The 22,281-nt window shown below is 36.4% G+C and overlaps 2 protein-coding genes across 6 annotated transcripts; one reads left to right on the forward strand and one right to left on the reverse strand.

Moving 5' to 3' along the window:
- The first annotated feature begins 5,631 nt into the window (after positions 1 to 5,631).
- On the forward strand, positions 5,632 to 13,525 carry LOC145899422 (cationic amino acid transporter 2-like). The gene is given in 14 exon segments (XM_082988189.1): positions 5,632 to 5,761; positions 5,853 to 5,954; positions 6,594 to 6,722; positions 7,312 to 7,467; positions 7,852 to 8,014; positions 8,308 to 8,432; positions 8,544 to 8,766; positions 9,076 to 9,215; positions 9,275 to 9,377; positions 9,471 to 9,616; positions 9,674 to 9,831; positions 9,979 to 10,087; positions 13,137 to 13,263; positions 13,390 to 13,525. Coding segments are annotated over 13 exon segments (1,806 nt in total). The 3' UTR covers positions 13,259 to 13,263; positions 13,390 to 13,525.
- LOC145899420 (3-phosphoinositide-dependent protein kinase 1-like) lies at positions 13,416 to 21,555 on the reverse strand. 5 transcript variants are annotated; one of them, XM_082988186.1, is made up of 14 exons: positions 21,417 to 21,555; positions 20,197 to 20,276; positions 19,977 to 20,019; positions 17,949 to 18,086; positions 17,692 to 17,836; positions 17,489 to 17,595; positions 16,828 to 16,906; positions 16,347 to 16,512; positions 15,598 to 15,735; positions 14,911 to 14,963; positions 14,656 to 14,760; positions 14,448 to 14,600; positions 14,002 to 14,056; positions 13,417 to 13,920 (listed from the first exon to the last, which is right to left on the reverse strand). In XM_082988186.1, coding segments are annotated over exons 1-14 (1,368 nt in total). In that variant the 5' UTR covers positions 21,418 to 21,555; the 3' UTR covers positions 13,417 to 13,815. The 5 variants fall into 5 exon arrangements, with proteins under 5 accessions (XP_082844311.1, XP_082844312.1, XP_082844313.1 ...); XM_082988187.1 differs by having other exon boundaries at positions 20,186 to 20,276; XM_082988185.1 differs by lacking the exon at positions 21,417 to 21,555 and having other exon boundaries at positions 13,416 to 13,920; positions 16,828 to 16,903; positions 20,197 to 20,389.
- Between the last annotated feature and the right edge of the window lie 726 nt (positions 21,556 to 22,281).

Here is a 22,281-nt window from a genome sequence, read left to right on the forward strand (position 1 = left end):
AGTGGTGCCAGTGACCGTATTTGGTACGAATTCAGAGGCTTGCTTTACCCATGCATTTCTGGATGACGGATCGGATACTTCACTTTGCTCTAAGGCAGTGGTTCTCAAACTGTGGTACGCGTACCACTAGTGGTACGCGAGAGCTTTTCAAGTGGTACGCGATTTAGTCTACTCTATACAATTTGCCGCACTTTGCAGAAGCCAAAACCGCTGCAAATACATGATGTCGGTTTTCTTTATTGTGTATTTGTGACGCAATAGTATTAACGTGAAATTGTTGCACAGTTAGTAATTCTGACATCGTGTATTCAACTGTGCAACAATTTCACGTTTATACTATTGCGTCACAAATATACAATAAAGAAAACCAAGCAACTGGTGATATTGGCTAAATTGTTATTCATTTACGGTGGTACGCAGTGTATTAAAAAACAAATGAGCGGTACGTGATTGGAAAAAGTTTGAGAAACACTGCTCTAAGGTCTTGGCAGAAAGGCTGGGATTGCGTGGTGTGGAGGACAACTTAACGATAACCACCGTAAATGGAACGCATACATTGCGCAGTAGTAAAGTTTCGTTATCAGTACAGGGTTTAAAGGAGAACGAACGATTTTTTATGGAAAATGTCGTGGTCGTGCTCAAGTTGCCGAACTTACAGGGTAGCATTCATACAGTAAATGATGTTAAGCGGTATCAGCACATCCGCAACCTTGAATTTCCTGTAATTAATTGTCCAGACATTGACTTGCTAGTTGCAGCCGATGTGTACGAGGCGCACGAACAGCGCGATGCTGTGCGTGGCACACGAGGCGACTACGCTGCTATACGCACTGGGTTGAGTTGGTGCTTGTTTGGCCCAGGAAGAGAACATCGCAGCCAGAAAGCCTGTATCAACTTGATGCATTCAGACACGCAATTAGATGGCCAGTTGAATCAACTATATAGCAATGCGTTTCAGGAGAAAGGCCATCAGGGCGTGGGACTGCACTTGATGACAAACGCGCTATTTCCATTATGGAGGAGAGAGTGTCATCAATGTGGATGGACATTACCAGATTGGGTTACCTTGGAAGTCGCCAGAACGGAAGCTGCCATACAATAGAATTTTGGCAGAGCGACGCTTGCTACATCTAAAGCGGCGTTTTGTGAAAGATACCCAGTTTTTTGAAAAGTACAAAGAAAAAATTGAGGATTACTTAAAACAAGGGTTTGCGCTAAGAATACCCACGGACTGTTTGCCATGTACAGAGCAAACATGGTACATACCACATCATGCTACGGGTAGCAAATTTCGAATTGCTTTCGATTGTGCTGCCTTCCTTAAAGGATCCTCTTTGAAAGACAAGCTGTTGCAAGGGCCAGACCTTACCAACAGTATTGTGGGAGTGCTGATACGTTTTCGCCAGTAGGTTGTTGTCTTTGCGGACGACATCAAGGGCATGTTTCATCAGGTGAAGGTTGTTCCAAAGGACTGTGATTCGCTACGATTTCTATGGTGGCCTGATAGCGATTTAAAACGCCCCCCTGTGGACTACCAAATGCTTGTGAATTTGTTTGGTGCCACATCTTCGCCGAGTTGTGCAAGCTTTGCGCTAAGAAAAGCAGCGTTGGATAAGTAGGACTTGTTTTCGACACCTGTTGTTGAGACTGTTTTAAATTTTATTTATGTAGACGACTGTCTTAAGTCAGTGCCAACCGCTGCCCTGGCCACTGAGCTTAATAAGGAAGCGTTGGGTGTTCAGTGGGACACGGCCAATGACAGTTTTGGAATTCGTGTGAATATACAGCAAAAATCATATACTCGCCGTAGCATGTTGTCAATGATCAGTCAGGTCTATGACCCGCTGGGGTTTATTCAACCATTTGTTCTTCCCATGAAACGACTGATGCAGAATCTGTGCAACCAACAACTTGGTTGGGACGACCTACTTCCCCAAAGTGTGGTCGAGCATTGGAATGTCTGGTTGGACCATGTGCCTTTGTTAAAAGACGCGACAACTCCGCGTAGCTTCAAACCGCCTGACACTGTTATCGTATTGACTGAACTTCATTGATTTGGTGATGCCTGCGAGGCCGGGTATGGCGCCGTTTGTTATCTACGTTTTGAGGGCTCAAGCGGGAATATACACTGCTCATTGTGGTAGGAAAATCACGGGTGACCCCTCTGAAGCCGGTCACGATACCTCGGCTGGAATTAGTGGCCGCAGTAACTGCTGTCAAATTGGGGACAATGATTATTCATGAATTGGACTATGACGTAGACCAGGGTTTCCCAAACTTTTTTGGCCGAGGACCCTATTCCATCAACGTGTTTTTTCTCGGAGCCCTAATCTTACGTCAGATCATTTTTCCCATGTAATCAGTAGAAAATACTACAAAACAATATCAACAGTAATCAACACTCAATTTAGTTTGGTGTAATCACACAATCACCTGGAGCTTCACTCCACAAAACAGCAAATACGACCTTAACCTTATTAGAGTATGTCACTGGCAATAAGTGTGAATTCCTACGTCATAGAAGCGTAGTAAAATAAACAATTGTAAACAACGTTGAATCGTAAGATACAAAGATAGTGTATAAGATCCATGCAAAAGTGGAGTAATTGTCCACTATACGTATTGTACAGCTTCTGAAACCACTCAAGTTATAAATCACTGCAGTGAATGCTGCTCACGCACTGCATGAAACGTACCAGTTGTTTTTTTAATATATCTTTGCGGACCCCCAGGAATCCGCGGACCCCAGTTTGGGAACCCCTGACGTAGACAATGTGTGGTTTTGGTCTGATTCCACCACGGTGTTGCACTACATCCACAAATCTTCATGCCGCTTTTAGACCTTTGTTGCGAATCGACTCGCTGTTATTCACGAGCACTCGATACCCTCTCAGTGGCGACATGTGGGAAGTGAGGATAATCCCGCCGACATTGCTTCGCGCGGGTTGATGCCCAGCGAATTTAAAAACGCTAGAACGTGGTTTAGGGGCCCAGAATTCCTGTGGAAAGGTCGGACATTTTGGCCAGATCAACCGCATGTCCTTCCCGTGCTGGATGCACCATTACAGAGCCTGTTGCAACATTTCTCCTCGTGGGTTACCTTACAAAAATCAGTTGTCTGGTTAACCCGCTTCAGGAATTGTCTGCTGTGGAAATACGGACGAAGAGGAGCTGCAGTTTTCACTGAAACCCCCAAATTTTGTTCGGTTGGTCTAACAGGACCTTTTTGAAGAGGTGTACCCTTACGGTGACGTAGCTGTTAGACGTGTTCGCGTACGCACTGCAAGAGCTGTTTACACGCGTGATGTGCACAAGCTGTGTCTTCTCAAGGCCGCTTGATAATTGTGTATATACCTGTGTTTCGTTATTGTCCATTGTTGTGTGAAATGACTTCGTTCCCACGTTCGTTATTTGGGGCCGGTATGTTACGGACAACAAGCTCCCCAGTACAAAATAATTATTTCCCGCCTCTACAGTGATTTTGTTGTCGACGTCTTGTAATGAAATAAGCACCTACTATCTTACGATCCCCACGTTTCGGCCGGTGTAATGTTGAGGCTGGTGCTATGAGCCTGAACGTGCTTTTGACATTCTTTTGGGTCTAGTGTAGTATTGTACGTACCTATGTTGTAGAAATCGGGGAAACCCTAAATTACGTCACAATGAAGGTGGGGTGAAGTTATTTTCTAGAACATAGGTACGAACAATAGTACACTAGACCCAACGTGAATATTAAAACTTGACCGACCTTATGCAACCAGTTTAAGAACTGTTAGGTGGAATTGAGGAAGGGCTTGAATTCCACAGTTTCGTAAAGTAATGAACAAACGGTACAAAAATAATCACAGTCTGAAAAAGGGGTAAAGTGGCATTTCAGGGGTAGCAATTCGTGAGAAAAAAATAGCTTTTCAAATAATTAGGCAAAAAAAGGTGATGAACCAGTAAAATTAAAAAGGTTAGAAAGGGCCAGTCCAAGATTCTATGTTTGTAGTAGCCTAATTTTTATCAGGAAAGAGACAGAAAATCTCAGCATTAAGTGGCGACGCAGTAACCACCAAGCTCACGTGACCCGCCTTGGTTTGGATGGACAGAGTAGAATTCTGGTGTCCTGCAACGAAGCCATAATGTTGTCGACCATTTATTGCTGCCTTTCAAAGAGGGTCAGTTTTAGCTAAGTAAGATAACTGGGGAAGGGGAAATGGTTTAGTGAGAATGCTTTACGAATCGTAGGTTACAAAGGGGCGCTAACATAGGAGGCAAGGGCACGTAAAGAAAGCATGGCATTGTGCCATGCCGCGGTGATTGATCTGGAGTGTCCGGTGGGAATATTCAAAGTGCTTATGGCCTCACTGTTCCAGGTTATATTAAGTAGCGTTAAGTCATGTGGGAGATTGATCATATAGCAATCGCCTAGGTTTTGATATGGTTTATGATTAAAGCCAGAAGTCCCCGAAAACTGTTTGACCAGGTTGAGCGATAGAATGAGGAAGTCGCGGCCGGTCACCACCAGGGTAACACCGTCCGTGTAAGCGAAAGCCTTTGGTACATTGCGGCATGGCGCGGGAATCGCTTTAATATAGGGGTGGTTCTGGATGGCAGCAAAACGGATCGACAGCAATCAGGAAGAGGTTCAGACTCTTTATCTTTTTATCAGTTTTAGGTGCTGTTACTTTTAAAAACGATCAAAACAAGTTGTAATCATGCTGACGTGTTTTTTCAGGAAATGTTCTTTTTAATTAATGGCACTGTTTACTAGGGTTTTGTCGAAGTAAAATAGATTCGAATTAGGTCGAATCCAAATTCCTCCAGTTGATATTCGGCCGAATTAGAATATTTCATGACGTCGTAAATTTTTGAATAGGTCGTTAACAACGCTTTTTCCACTACAACTAACGGTTTGTTGCCTAGTTTCGCTGTATTGACATAGGCTAATTCTACTTTAATGTTCGTAATCCAGTTTTAGTGTGTAAACCTCATTGCACGCAAAATGTATACAAAAACCTCCCAGCCTATTGTCCCGATAGAAGAAGTCGTCTTGCTTATATTGTGGTGTGGAAGACAATTTTACTGCGTAACCTATTTGTACTCTCAATTCCACAAACAAACAAATCGTTTCTAAAAAATTCATCATCCTAACGTAACTGTTAATTGCTTTCAAAATCTGCAATATAGCCTATGACTGAAATGAATCACAATTTTGATATAGCCTACTTGGTCAAAGTATCTCTACTACTTCGGCCATCACAAAAACATTTTTGACCGAATAATAATATAGGCCCGCGACATAAACTACAGTGTCATGGTTTATTACGTATATATCATATCAGGTTTTTACATCAATGCTTAAAATTGTTAAAGTACACGTTGGTTGTACGCCATTATGCCATATACCGTCCTCATCTTGTACAAACAAGACCTGTATGTTTATCATGACTATGATTACAAGCCACCTTTTCCACTACCAGGTTGTTCAAATGCCATTAAAGGCAGATGAATAGAGTAACCATTCGTACCAAGTTATTATAGCTCATGTTGTTCTTTTGTAAATTCTGGTGTTTTGATCAATGACGCTAACATTTTTTTAAGATATATGCTAAAAAGTAGTGTTAAATGCATAGTATCGTTTAAAAAATGAGCAAACACGTACTACAACAGTTGCTAAGAAAAAAGGAAATTAGATCCTCACTAAGCGAAGACACAGAACTATCAAGATGTTTAACTACAACCGATCTTGTTGCTCTTGGCGTTGGCAGTACATTAGGTTGGATAATGTGATAGTTTCACTCACCGAAACAGAACTAATATTGCGTTATTTGTGTAAAACTTATTAATCACACATAATTTGTTTTTAGGAGCGGGTGTTTATGTTTTGACGGGATCTGTTGCACACGATAAGAGTGGACCATCCATAATTTTATCGTTTCTCATTGCTGCGGTCGCAAGCGTAATGGCAGGTCAACTGCAATTATGATTGTATACGCGTTGGTGTTGTGTTGCAGTAATTAGGATGTTTGCTGATTCAATTGATCAGCGAACGCGTACCGCATTTAAAAAATCTAAACTTCTTACTATGCTGAAGCAATAATGGGACTTCATTGGTTGAAGCAATGATGGGACTTCATTGGTTGAAGCAAAATTTGTTTAAACGATTCATTTGCAGACAAAAATTGTTTCCCGCAATTTCTTTTGTAACTGCTATATACCCGCACTAAAATTTTGGTTTTCTGTTTTTGTTCGTTATTTAGTTTTATTTTCACATAAGTTACAGGTAGAACTGTGCTTGTCTTTAGCAGTTACTTTAGAGGTACGGGTGTCTTACATTCATGCTTTCGGTAAAACGAAAAAACCACAGTCCTAATTCAATCATTTTTTATGGTATGACACTGTTCTTACATGAAATTTAGTTTCTCGTGTGCAACGAATTCGAGTAATTCGAACAGGGAAATACTTAATCCACTACTAAAAGTCTCCTTGTTATGTCATGTATGACACATAGAAAACACTTGACAGTTACCATAAAAGATATCATTGCAAGCAAACAACAAATAGATTAAAGTGAACCTCGTCTAAATAAAACATACATTATTTATTAGGCCTATGCTATGCTGAATTTGGATCAAGAGTTCCAAAAGCTGGGTCAGCATATATTTACAGTTATGTCACAGTTGGTGAGCTATGGGCATTTGTTATTGGTTGGAACCTTATATTGGAGTATGTAATAGGTAAGTAATTTGGTGTGTTGGGGTAAGAAAGAAACAAAGTTTGCTGCAGATAAGCCAGTAACTAATATTGTTATAAATTAGCAATTCTTTCTTTTTATAATAACATTTTTGCTAAAATAAAATAAAAAATTACAAAAAAAAATTGAAGCATAATGTGTTTCTTTTTTTCCTTGGTAATAATTATACTCAAATCAACAAAGTGTAAAGACTTAATGTTGAATTCAATGCTCTTTGAATTAATTTGACTCAACGGCACGAAAGATGTGGGTGGGAATTGTTTAATTTGATTTAGAAATTTTTATCATAAGCATCATAATGATTCTATTGTAACAGAATAACTGTTTAATTCTATCACATTTTTTTTCAAAAATAAATCTTTAATCATGGAAACTTATGTAAATATCTAAGAAGGGTATTTTGTGAAAATTAAAACATTTTGTATTGTCAGTTTGTGGCAATTGAGGTAATATACGCATTAATTTTATTTTTTCAATGTATCTGGTATGTGGTAAAACTTATATGGCCAGAAAAAATTCGTTTGCTTTGAGAAAACAGTACAATCACTGCTTAACAATGAATATACAAAAAGGTACATCTAGTGTTGCACGTGCATGGAGTGAAAACATTGATGCTTTAATTGGAGGAAAATTACGCACATTTGGAACAACTTACATTGCAATGGATGTGCCTGGATTGGCAGAGTACCCTGACTTTGTTGCCTTTGCCATTATTATGGTTTTAACTGGTAATTTTGGGGTAAAGTGATTAGACGTTTTTTCAATTTGTGGTATTCATTTTTGTTCCATTGATATATAATATTTAGGATTAGTGATCTAGAGACTCCTTTGCTTGTATCTTTAGGATTAGGTAAATAAATGAAAGAGGCTTTATCTCAGTCTTTGAACAGAAAATATATAACACCGCGAAATATTTTTAAAGCATAACCACTTTTAATAGTGTTCAAAAAGTCAAAAATTTTCATTTTATTTATTTTACAACACTATTGATTTTTAACTGTCAAGTAATTAGTGCCCCATCACCAAATCTCTGGAGATCCAAATCTGTTTGCAAAATTACCTTCTTGTAAGATGTGTTTGACATAAGCTAACACAAATATTTTTTGTTTCAGGAGTACTTTGTTTTGGGGTCAAAGAATCTGCCTTTATTAGCAAAGTTTTTACATGTGTTAATCTTTTGGTTATTGCATTTGTTATTATAGCTGGAAACATATCTTCTGATATAAAAAATTGGCAACTTACGATTGAAGATGTATATTCCACGTACGTATAGCTGTAAAATTTTCTTTAAATTAATCTCTCATAGTTGCTACTGGAAACTATAAAAACAGTCAGTAAAAAATACTAAAATTGTAAAACAATAAAGAAGTTAAAATAGTGTGGTCACATATTCGGCTTACTTTTCTCTGGATTCTTATCACAGCATGTTTGTACAGATCAAAAAATTGTTCTAAATTGCATAGAGAGGAAACTATTGCAAACATGACATTATGTAAGAACTACAACCTTTTTATGCTCAGATTGCTGGGATCCTAATACTTTTTTGTTTGTTTTATAGCTAATTGTAGTAAAATAAACAGTGAGCATAACTTTGGGCAAGGAGGTTTTTTCCCTTTTGGATTTTCTGGTACTTTGTCTGGTGCAGCAACATGTTTTTTTGGATTTGTTGGATTTGACATAATAGCCACCACAGGTAAAAATTTGCATTCTCAAATTACTGTGCTGTATATCTTAAATTTGCATTTTGTGTGTAAACAAAAATGTGTAAAATTATATAAGTTTAAATGGGAAGTTTGTGTTGCAGGAGAAGAGGTCAAAAATCCACAAAGGTCTATACCACTGTCAATTATAATTTCACTTCTGATTGTATTTGTGGCGTATTTGGGAATATCTTCAACTCTCACTCTTATGGTTCCGTACTATAACCTAGATGTAGGTGCACCTTTTCCACATGCATTTAGTTTGATTGGATGGGATTGGGCTGTGTATCCACTGGCTATAGGAGCGACTTGTGCTTTATCTTCCAGGTTTAATAGAAGTGTTTTTAGATATTTGTTTACAAGTTATGTCTTTAAGTAGCATTGTCACTTGAGTTTAGGAATGGATTGAAATATAGGATAAACTTTGTGAACTCACACAAACACAAATGTATTTAAAACCACTAATAGAGACTCATTTTAAATGTTGCTGTTTTTGTGCTACCTGATAACAATGTCTTAACAGACCAGCACTACTGCTTTACACATGTAATTTTGTACTAAAACCCAACCAAGAAAATATGTAAATGATTTATTGTGTATTTACAATGAAAATACACACTGCAGATATGTTTTTAGTTTGCTTGGAGGACTGTTTCCCATGCCTCGTATTGTGTATGCTATGGCCCATGATGGTTTAATTTTTCGATTTTTGGCGAATGTCAGTCAAAGGTTTAAAACTCCTGTAATTGCAACATTCTTGTCTGGTTTGTTGGCAGGTTTGGAGCTTTTGTATGGGTGTATGTTAGTTTACTGTTTACTCTTTCTCGTTTTTCAGCCATCATGGTTTTGCTGTTTGACTTAGAGGACTTAGTTGACATGATGTCCATTGGAACTTTACTAGCCTACACTTTGGTGGCAATTTGTGTATTAATCATAAGGTGGTATTTAAAACACTTTTGCTTTGTCTAATTGTTTGATTAAGTTACCAGCATGTCTATAGACCACCTTCAATATCAACATGTTATTTGCAGATATCAACCAGACCAATTAAAGCCAAATATAAAAGAACAGGAAACCATACCATATCAAAGTTTCTTAAGACAATGTTTTTTTCCATTAAATAAAACCCCAACTAAAAAATCTAGTGACCTGGTTTATTGTTCTGCAGCATTGATATGTGAGTTATATTGAAAACAAAAAGAGGACTGCAAAATTATGTTAATTTTACTTGCAGGTTGCTTATTATTTGTCTTGAGTGCGACAGTGGCCAACCTTTCAAAAATTTCCTCAACTGCAATTGCAATAATATGTTGTGCAACTGGTTTTCTTATATTAGTATTATTATTTGCCATATGTAGGCAAGTGCAAAGCACTGCATACTGTTCATTTAAGGTATGTTACAATTATTCATTAAATTTATTTGATCAACATGTACACTGAAAACACTGCAAATAATCCAACCTATTCATATTGGCAACCCAGCGTACACAACATACTGTTATCTACTGCTGGCTCACTAAACAATTTTTACCATTATAGGTTCCCTTGGTTCCATTTCTCCCAGTTTTTTCTGCCACCTGCAACATTTATCTGATGTGTGAACTGAGTGGGGAAACTTGGATAAGATTTGCAGTGTGGATGGTGGTTGGTAAGGGATTTTGACTATAACTGAATTAAATGTAAAACAACATTGAATGTGTGGCAGATCATGCCCCTTTGTTCCAAAAAAAAGAGTTTAATGGCACAGTTTATGAAAAGATTAAACATAGTGCACAAGCACATATATGAAATACACTTCAGCATTGTAAACGAGCTGTCAGGTCTTCTGAAGTTGTCATTTTAGCATTAATTGGTGCTAACCAATATTTTAACAAAAAAACAAACATCAAGTTGTAACATGAAAACAATGTTGGTAGAAATGCTAAAGGCATTCAAACGAAAAGTACCGACCCATCATTAATGATCTGGTATCTCAGTCTCACTCAAAATTAAGTACAGTATGTCCTATGTCATGACCAACTTTGGATGATGCTATATGAAGTCAAATTTAGACGTTAAGAGTTTGTTAGCACTCATCCCCGAATAAACCCTCATTGGCTGGGTTTAAGCTTCGTATTTACATACATTCACTGGACAACCAACCAATCATGACCAGACAACAAACAGTTGTGCTAATCCAGGGTTTTTAATTGTTTGTCGGACAATACATGTCTTTCCAAAAATAGAGACACGATAAGCATTTTCTGACTCGTAAATCGTCATTATTAGATAAATCACAGTACTACTGGCTGTGAATGATACATCTGCAAAATGATGCAGTTCTCATCTATGAATCTCACCGGATCCTGACAATGCTACACAAAATGGGGCGGCCATCTCTGCCAATTTCTATATCTACTATATTTACTCCACGCACTTGTGCTATCTTCGCAAAAGACATCATCCCATGCGTGCCTTGCCTGCATGGACAAATTCCTCTATGTTAGCAGCAATATTTACTATCACCCCAAAAGGACATATAATGAACTGACAACAGACAGTATTTTTTTCCTTTTGAAAGACTTGGTGTGATACCGATGTTGAACCCGTCTCCATGCATGTCCCAATGTTCTCCAAAACTCTGCTACAAAATATATCACAAGCATTAGAGTTTTTATCTACTTTAAGTGCTTTTCTTTGGGGATAGACACAATAAATCACCCAATGTTGCTTTCCAACTTAGTTAGGTGAAAATCTCTCCTAGTAAAAAGTGCTTATATGACTTGGATGAAGTGTAGTCTATTCGATTTGTCCTGCAGATAATTGCAGATTATCTTTGGTTTTTGTGAAACCCTTTGTTATCTGATTACAGCAAAGTTAGATACAGTAAATCATTGGACATGGTGCAATAAAATGGAGATGAACACAGGGGTGTTCAAAGTTTGGCCCACAACGAAACGGACTGAAATTTTTCTCTGTGTGTGTTCAATATGGCCACAATTATAACAAAACATGGCAGCTGCAATCGTTTTTTATTGAAGTCCACAGCAGTTGTGCCTTAAAAGAAAGAAAACAGAAAGGTTTCTGTTTATATGGTAAGCAAGTGGTGATCGTGATGCAAAATTAAAGCAACTTCAAGCTGCTCTGCCATCGCAACACTTATTTTTACAAAAGCCAAATGGATCTCACAAAAATTACTCTAAAGCCAGTTAAAAAAATTGCGGTGCTTACAGAGAAGACCTATTACAGAAGTTGGTGTAAACAAAAGGTGTAACAAAATTTGATTGTTTTTGATTGGCCTGCGATGAAAGCACAGATGTATCTGACACAGCACAACTATTGGTTTTTATAAGAGGGATGATGACAACATGAATGTTACCGAAAAGCTGCTCGACCAGCGAAGTCTCTTAGCCAAACAAGGGTAAAGGAATTATTTGCCTCTGTTTGATCAGCTGATGACACGATGAAGCTAAAATGGAGCAAACTTTGTGGTAAACTTACAAGAGACTGTTTCTCACGCAACATCATGCATGCACAAGTAACTAGGTTTGCAGCAGCTGTAACGTACATCTCTCTCTGAGGATTATCTTTCGTGGTTTTGGCGATATTGTATGGGAATTGTGGCTTCTCTCTTCTGCCCTAACAGTAGATACTGCTGCAGTTTGAAGACGAATTGTGGAAAGATTTCTGCAACTTTCTCCCATTGATTTTTACCGACAGATTGATAAAACCCAATTTCTAGAAATGCAAAAATTTGCGCAATATATGCGGAGTTTGTTTCGCTATTGAAGTTAAATAAAAGACTAAGTGCCCTTCGACCCTGCCTTGAATTCTTATTAAAATCCAAATCAAACCATGATCGTTCTCACTGAAGGCCGTATCTCACAATTAAATCTTGAAAATTAAGCTTTAGAGGTCATTCGCCTTCATGCACCTGGTGACGGTTTCTCTTGTTTGCCAAAAACAATTTCCGGGTCTGTTGACTCACAAAGGGGGACTACTATGACTTAACAAATAAAAAATTAATAGTTATGAGACATCTAATTCTGAATGCATTGTGCAGAGGAGGGTTAGTAACTTAACTTTGTTGCAAATGGAGGGTACTTTCTATGATTCATTTTTTCACAAAACAAACCTACACTTTTTTTTGCTTTTTAAGCCTAAATAATGTCCAACACGGGGGCAAAATGCCCCTGGGGGAGTGCTTAAAGTAGTTATCTCGAATATAATTTTGACCACAATTTCTCGACAAGGGTCGGGACTAACAGAAAATCACAAATCGAGCATACTTTCTTTGATTCATTTTTCCACAAAATCCACCTCAATATGTTGGTAGTTTTTCAGCTCCATGTTCAACAGCACCCTCTACCAATTTACTGCCTGACTAATGACCCTGAAATAAACTCTGTTACGCAGAAAATATGGGGTCCGGTAGTTATCTTTATTTCACCAAAAAATTGTCATTGCAATTTTCGTAAGCAATATTCAAAGATTGGCAGTTATTTGTAAACTGAGAAAAGCCTGAAACAGCTCTTAGCTTGTAAAATCTTAGCCAGTCAGCTGTATATTGTACACACCCTGATCCAGATATTAACTTTAAAAACATCATTCAGATAAAAAAACAGAACAGAATTCGTCCCGGTTCGACTTCTTGCTTTAACCTTAAATGTTGTTGTATAATTCAGAATATAAAACAAAAAGTGTACTTCACGTTTCAGGTTGTTTAATTTATGTTGGCTATGGGTTTCGGAACAGTTCTGCACGTAAAATAACCAACAACATGGTCAAGGATAATTCAAGTGTCATTGACGATAGAGATATTACAGAGGTTCTTCTTTAATTTCGGTTAGTTCAGTTGCATGACAGAAAAATACCTATATTTTTATGACTCAACAATAATAAAACTTCACTTATATTTGAAGACTTGCACTACAGAATTTATCTTCAAACAAACTATTTTCCATTTTCAAGGTTTTATTCACTGTGAACGGAAACAGATTTCATGTGCAAGAAACTTCCAAGGTGGTAGAAAAATAGTGTAGTTACCTTAGAAAAATATATGTTTTTGGATGTAGCATTTAGGAGAATGGAATAAATTAAAAGTGACACAAAAATCGCGTTTTTTAATGGAAGACTTATTTTCGCACAGGTAATGCACTTCAATAAAAACAAACACAAAAATGTACAAAACCAACATCACAAAGGTAGTCTGAAAAATAATACACATTGTTTCACAAAATCTAATCAGTAAAAGAGATGACACAGCACAATGAATAAATGCAGAAAACTGTGCTTAACATACTTTGGCTACTAAACGCAAACTTTACCGAACACAACCTTGCTTGAAACAAATAACCCAAACTTCGACACTTGTACAGTTAAAAAACTTGAATAACCTCATTGGTCCAAAACTTGACAAAAGTGATCTTTAACTTCATCAATTTTTTTGCACCATTTGATTGCATTTCCAGTTTTATCAATCAAATGATATGTTCTACCGGGCTAAGATATGTCAAAACATTGCATTTTTAAGCTTTAAAAGTTCAAGGAACATTAAATGAGTCAGTCACAAACTTTACTTACCACATGAATGTAAAACACCTTGAAAGTTTTCACTTCAGTTTGCATCTCATTTGACCTAAATCATGTACAGGAATCGAATTACAAAATTTGTTGACAGCCAACTAGATCTGTCTGAGCTACTCTTATAAAAATAATTATCTTTAAACTTAAAACAGTCTTAATTCAATTAGAAATGCAGTCAAGTATGATGTGCAAGTATAAAGTCTCAATTCAATTAGAAATGCAGTTAAGTATGATGGTATGTTAGTTCTTTTAACTGTGGAACTGACAAAAGCAGCTATATGTTCGGTTTTGATTGCACTTACAACAAAACATTTACACCAAGTAAAACTGTAAAGCTATTCAACAACAAAAGGATGAGCAAACCAAACACTTGAATAATTCTACAGACATACAAAATTAGGATTTTTAACTTCGTTACATAATCAAAAGCACAAATTAAATACCATGGGATATCGCCTTTGATTTCCATTGTATCAGGATCAACATATAACAGTTGAGGAACATCAGTTAACAAAAAATACCGCAGTTTCATTGACAACCCTCTCTTTTTTTGTAAAATTCCTTGCTTTAAAATTAGACCATTGGAAAAGGCATGCCTATTACATAATTTCTTTAGTAAACTTTAACACTAAATAGTATAAGATTGCTTGCCATTTGTTTTGTTTTTGTTGTTCAAAGCGTCGAAGCCGCTCCTCTTTTGACATAACAATACTTAGCCCATATCCATCGACATCATCTGGGTCACTACACTGTAACCTGAAGCAACAAAATTAAATTATGCCCACTAACGTAGCCCACAAAAAAATTTTGGTTCTAATAATGTAAGGACATCAAAAGTTGCAACAATAGTAACTTTGAAATAATAACTAGGTGTATATACAACAAAGACCAAAAATATCTTATAACCTTTGTGTACTTTTTTTGTGTGTAAAGCCATTGTAACCTTCACCAGAGATTTTCTAAAAATGCAAGATTTCTGATCAATAAATATTTGTATTCCTTCAAGTCAAATAAATCAGTTGCAGCAAAAAAATTTTACAAACCAAGTTTACAAAAAATTTTACAAACCAATGCAAAGTGGATACACCAGATAGTTTAAACACTTCTATTGTTAGTTGTGTTTTTTTTTGGCTTAAAAATAGATTGATGGTAATTGGTCATGTTAGTTTCACTTAGTTGAAAATGTTTAATAGCTTGTGCATTTAACACAAATCACCCTAGTGGTGTCTGTGCAGTTGTCATTACTGTTTAATAGCAAATTAGGTACAGAATCCCCGAAACTGATGAAAACTGATATGCAACATATGTTTATCATATATTTGATGTTGCAGCCCATATAAAATATTGTGTCACCAGTGTTAGTTTAAATTGATAAAACTTAATTAAAGTTCTCTTAATCCATGATGGTTTTTTGAAACATATCATTTTGTAGACAACCTGGAAAGTATTTAATGGTCCATCATTAGGGAAGTGTTGTAGTAGTTAACTTCAATTTTTTATTAACTTGGGTTGTATAAATGTAATTATAGCCCTCATTACTTTACATAGTGCAAAACTAAACAAGGGGTAGCCATGAATAAAGTATTTACTTACAGAAGGTAACTTTCCAATTTTTGGTGGGACTTGATCACTGAGATTGTCCCAGATTATGTTTTCGAAAAAGCAATGCTTTTTTAGATCCTTGAATCCACCTTTTTCAATACTTCCAATGCGTTTACAGGGATCTTTTGTCTAAACAAACATCACATTATTTAGTCAAATTTCTTTCTATTTGCAACACAAACTGTTGTATCCTCCACACCAAGTTGTTTTCAAGTTAAATAAATACACATATAGAATATTTTTATCTGATGACAAACAATTCTTGGCAAAACTTGGTTGATTCATTAGAAGGGCTGGAACTCATTGGAATTAGATGTTATTTTTCAGGGTGTTGTGTTGCTCCCAAATAATTTGTATATTCAATAGTTTGCAACACTAAATTTACTTTTTGTCTTTGTCCTGCTTTATACTGTTAATTTTATACTGCTTGATCAACTTTTCTGCATGATGCCATTGCCATTTCTTCTCTATCCTTTCTTGTGATCTCAATGTTTAAGAATAAATAAACACATGTTGTGATATCACAACCAATGTTGCTAAGTAAGCAAAGCACGAATAAATTTGTAGAATGGCTCTCAAATTTTTATAATTTGTTGTCTCACTGCATCCAGTGTTGCCCTGCCAGCAAGCAGTGTCAGCATTTTTACCCAGTTTTTTTTCTTATGGTATGTATTTGAGTTGACAAGTCGTAACTTTAATACCTGAACATATACATGCAATTTATTTCTATGGACACTTACCAATAGTTCATTGATAAGTTTACTTGCTTCAACTGAGACTGTAGGAGGAATCTCATAAAAACATTTTATTATTTTTTCAAATACTTTGTATTCATTGGTGTCATGAAAAGGAGTTTTTCCAGTAAGCATTTGAAAAATAATGCAACCAAGCGACCACAGATCTGAACTGTGGACAAATTGTGGTTGAATATTGTTGTCATCTAATTTATGTTGGAACTAAATACTATTTTGTAAACAACGTTTTTGTACAACCTTTGTAAAGCAAATATATCTAAAAATATAAAATTGTTTATATTTTCTAAAATGGCAAGTTACGATATTCCAATAATATTTTTAAATGATAGTGCAGCAACTGTGTATTTTACTTTGTAATAGAGTTAAGTACACTGTTACTATGTATTGTTTTCATGTTATGAAACAACTTTGACTTATTTTTAAAGGAATTGAACAAACACCAAACGTTGAAATACCAGATCCATACCTGCAGGTTGATGATTTTTGAGTTAATAACTCTGGTGGAACATATTCAGCAGTTCCAACAAATGACATGCTTCTGTCTTCTAAAACAATATTTTTAATGTGTTTCTAAATGTTCTACCAGGCTAATTTCAAAACATTTAATTTTTAAGTTATTTCACATTTGATGTTTAAGGGACACTAAATGTGTTGGTCCCACCCTTTACTTTTCTTGTTTAAGAAAACAATTTAAAAGTATCGTTTTTATGAGCTCATGATCTAAGGAAATGGTGACTAAGATTTTCGAAATGCTGAGAATGAACTAAAATGTAATAAACAAAATATTTATTACAGCAAAAGTGTGGTCTTCTTGATATATTATGAACTAAACATGGCCTTAACAAAATGTCCAAAAGACCAACTAGAAGAATATATTTTGTGGAACAGTAAACAAAAATTAACTGGGCCACAGACTGGCAGAACATTCTTACACCAAAAGTATCTATTTGAAAGCTGTTTTTTGGTAAGTTGTCTTTCACATCCCATGTTAAGCAATTAGGTTAAAAAAAACTGCTGAAGCATACATACAGTTATAGAATACTTTTATATGGTCATTTTTGAATAACAGGGGAAGTGACGGTAGATACATATATGCATTTACACCCATGTAACAGAAATAGGCCTACCACTTGTTAGCTTGTCACCCATGTCATCACAAACTTTAGCTGTTCCAAAATCAGTTATTTGAATGTGCATTTTTTCCGTCAAAAGGATGTTTTCAGGCTTTAAATCCCTCAAAAATATTGCATTAATTTAATTATGAAAAAGAAATTAAGCAAAAATTGATGGGTATACAAAGAAACAGCTTTAAAATTTGCATGTATGTTACCTGTGGATTATGTTAATTGTACATAGGTACTCGAGGGCAAGAACAAGTTCTGCACTATAAAATTTAGCACACTTTAGTGGCAAGCAGTTATTAGCTTCAATATATGATAACAATTCCCCATTCACTGCAAAGCTGAGAACAAAATCTATGACAAATTTGTTAAGGGAAATTTATATCCACTTTTTTTGCATTTGTGTTTATATGCAGAATTTATCACATAACTGTTAGGTAAAATACCCAGTTATGCAAAAGGATACATAAACGTTTTTCATCTTCAAACTTCCAGTGAAGTTTGACAAAAAATGGGTGGTCAAGCATCTGAATAATATGTTGTTCTTTTTGAATTTGCTTCATTTTTTGAGATAGGTGTAGCTTGCTTTTCTCTATTATTTTTACTGAAAAATAAATTATTAAAAAATGAAATAATCAAATCCCTAATTCTAAAAATCTACAGATCATATTTGTGAAATATACTAAACATTGTAGCAAAATATTTTGGGTCTAATTGCTTTGATAGAAAGTGTGGTACGTTATGGTGGAAGTAAAATGTTACAAGGACTATTTTATATACTCTGGTGACCCCGAAGTAATCTCAAACCCTGTCAACGCAGCATAAAAACACTTACACACTGTTTAGGCCCTTCTGGTTTTCCGTCCCAAGTAAGACACTGTGTCCTGGCTCCTGGTCAGTCAACACTTATTTAATAGGATATTTTGGGGAAGTGTCCAGGTTTGTAGTTTCAAAATGTAACATCAACGTGAATGGGCACAGCCGCGTCGGTGGTTGCTAGTGCGAATGCGCATTTTTAGCCTAATAGCAAATTGGTACAAGACTACTGAGGGCCGATTTTGCAGGAAAAGTTGGATCGATTAGATGATTTGACTTCATAAACACAGTATGACACACTTTACTGAGTTAGTTGCCCGGGCAGCACTTTATATAAATAACAGTAGACCTTCGCTGACCGCTGGTTGAACACCATTGTTATAAAGTTGTATTAATTTTAAACCTGTCATTATTTTAAACACAATAATACCATGTCAAAATAATATGTGAATAGTGGCTTGGATTTTTTTCAAAATTTTTGGGGGTGTTTAGGGCCGCATATTTGTATTTCTAATAAAATAAGTTTCGCCGACGGGAAACAATATAATGAGGTGTTTAAGGCCGCATATTTGTAAATATAATTTTGTCCTCTGTCAGTGACAGACTGGCACAATATAATGATGACGTAACAAAGCCATCAGTGATGTCCGTGGGTCAATTTTACAGTTGAGTGAGCACATATGCATTTTTTGTTGGAAAATTGAATTGAAATACTAGCGTTAATATTCGCACATATTTCTATATAACACAGACTTATATGGAAGTTTAGGCGAAAACCCGGTGTATTAGTATTTTCCTGTGCTGTTGCTAGGGCGATTTTAAGCCAGTTTTGGGCGTTTTAAATCAGGTAGTTACTTGGTGGCGGTGCCTAAAAAAGCAGCTCAAACCTCTGGCTGTATTTACAGAAAAATCTACGCATTCTGGTCAAAATTAGTTGTTGGACAGGTGCTTTTTTGTCCCATTGGGGGAAAGAGCAACAAAAAATGCAATGTGATTTTGCTGAAAAATGAATCGTTTCATTATCCTATCTATTGTGGTTTTATGCAAGGCCTATCTCTCCTCTACACAATAGCACCAAAGACCAAAGTTAGTTGCTGAATAATGCCTGGTCAGCCCTCCCTGTGGGTCACAAGATCTTCAAGGTGGCTCTACAAATCCTTTCTGTGTGCTGTCCCATCCAGGTGCAATGTTTTCTTAACTTTAGGGAATCCCGGTGAGGTTTGAACTTATGCCCTGGGCCAATGTGGCACAACGCTCTATCGACTGACCTACGGGAGTTCAGCAGTTTTTCAGGGTAGACCCATATTGTTGTAAAGCTAAACTGGTGCGATCTTGCTCCGACTTGTCGAAAAAAGTAGTTAATTCAGCTAAGATGGCAGGGAACTATGCTATGTAGGCATAGTTTTGTATATTTTTTTTTAATGTAGGTACAGGCTTTCATTAGGTCGAATTAGCCAGAATTTCTCGAGCAATTCTTGCCAAAAGTATTGTCTTCCCGTTCCTCTTTTCAACATCGGATGACAAACATCTCGATTAGGCCTACTTTGTCGAAAAAAACTAATTTAACCAAAGAGATTGCAAGAAGTGACTCTTTCGAAAAAAAAGCAATGTGCAACAAAGCAATGTTTTTTAAACCCTTTCACACAACGCAGGGTTATGCCACATACATTTTACTTACTTGCAAATTTTCCACCCGAAGAAACTTCCTTCGCCAGGACCACCTAACAAACGTAATGTCTGGTTACGAATGTTTAAATGGTTGACTTACATACGCTATGGGCATGGACCAGCACACAACTTTTAGTTCTTTTTCAGTACAACATTTTAAAAACTGGCCTCCATAGAACGAAAACTTTACTAATGAAGTAATACACTTTTCATGCATACACATGTCAAACCGTTGAGTCGGTGTCTTCTCCCAATAATTGACAGACGATGAAATCATCTGGTCCTTTTGATCCTTGTTCATCCATTTTCACTGCAAAGAACGTCATGAAGGAGAAACTTATTATTAAAAAAGTTTAATGCAGTGATACATAGATGGGTGGAAATTATTTGCAACACACATTATTTGTGTTTTAAACAAAGAAGTTCCAATTTTGACAACCAAATCACCAGGGGTGTTTTTCGACGTTGAAGACTGTTGTTAAAAATTGAAAATGGAGGTTTTTGCTAAACTACGGCTGATGAACAATATTGATAAACATCATTAATTGTTGATGACTATGTACAATCACGTTATTGCTCACGTAAGTTCACACAACAAAACAGCGTCTTTGAAACACCAGCGAAAACAATTTTTGCTATGATTATATCGTTAGATATTTCCTAGCAGTTAGCCCCACATGGCTCCTATAAAAAATAAATTTGTGTGATGCCTTGACACTATTTAGTGCTATGGTATTTCAACACCAAGTTTTATTTTCTTTCATACAAAAATGGTGACTGCCGAGAGTCAAACCACCACTTTTTAACAAAAAATCAAAGGATTATTATTCGGCAGACTAAAAATGGTCCATAGGTCTGCAAATGGATTACCACTGACTCTTAAATACGAGAAATGAAACTTACATTTCGGCACTTTTGACTTCTATTGGTTCATGCGTTTTGAAACTTATTTCGCCTCTATATCTAGTTTATTGCACACAAAGCAAGTTGCAATACTGCGCATCAACAAGTGTCGTCGCGGATATATGGTAAGGTGCTATGTTTCACCATCAATTAGAAATTTTGTTGGATTTATAAGCGTATATGTGGGCTTATTGCCAAAGCAATAGTCATTATGTAGGTTGTTATGCGGCTTTAGGTGATTGTACAATGCTCTGCTTGCGCCATATTCTTCAGATTGCGTAAGTGTTTACCTAACTATTTATTTCTCCCTATTAACGGTTTCTCACACAGAAATGGCCCAAACGTGCTATCCTTGTCGCATGTTAAAACAATATAGCTTAATTTGCCAGGCGTCGAGTTTTAGACTTTATTAGGCCTACTGCAAATTGGGATAAAATTACGCTGCACGAGACCTGTAGATTCTTCTGCATTCTACGCCACTTTCAGTAGACAACAAGTTACAAATAAACATACACTTTAGTTAAAAGTTAAATCTAAAACGACTTACTTTAAAACCCGTTTTTCTTGTTTAAACGTTCTCGTCTCATTAATTTTTAAAAGCTTGCAGATCAAAAGTCTGTGACCACTGCACTAAATTTGTTAAGTGGCCTAGAAGACCAGTGCATTAACGGGATAATATAAACAAATCATTTGCTCCTGTGCAGTAATGCAATATTGTTCGGTATCATCGATGTGTGGTACATGTGGTGATGTCATATCCGGCGTAAAACAATACAAACCACTTCACTCCACGCATACTAGTATGTGTTCAACACGATTGACAATAAGGTCGTTGTATAAGTTACCCGCAACTGTGATAGTAATGCTTGAAATGTACAAATGATGTGTGTGTAAGTATTACAACAAAAGAGTTAACAAGAAAGTCATGAAATAACTCGAACAACAAATTTCAGTGAAAACGAAAAACTGAAAAAATCTGGAGGCATAACACAGGACATGCGTGCCGAATCTGCTCGTCGACTGAAAATGGCTGAAGCAAACATTACGCAATGTTCAACGTTGGCTATACGCTTAATCTTCATATCCTTTTTGTTGCACCCGATCAAACTATTACAACAAACGCAAGGCGTACTACATAACGCTATATAAGGTAATAAAGGCAAAATGTAGGCAATACAGAACTACATTTGATACGGTCCGAAGTTTGTATGTTTCACTTTGTAGTCGGAACTTTCAGTAGTAATTTTCCCAAATTTAATTTTGTTAACAGTTTTATTTTATTTTTTAAATCAATTGTGGCTTGTGGTGTAACGTTCAATACTGAAACTTTTTTTCTTACTTCGTGCTGATGTTATGGTGAAATTTGCGTGGCCCAATCGAAAAACTATGGTCCGCCAGTGGGCCATGGCCCA

The sequence above is a fragment of the Ascidia mentula genome, chromosome 4 (genome assembly GCF_947561715.1).
Source record: "Ascidia mentula chromosome 4, kaAscMent1.1, whole genome shotgun sequence".
Lineage (NCBI taxonomy): Eukaryota > Metazoa > Chordata > Ascidiacea > Phlebobranchia > Ascidiidae > Ascidia > Ascidia mentula.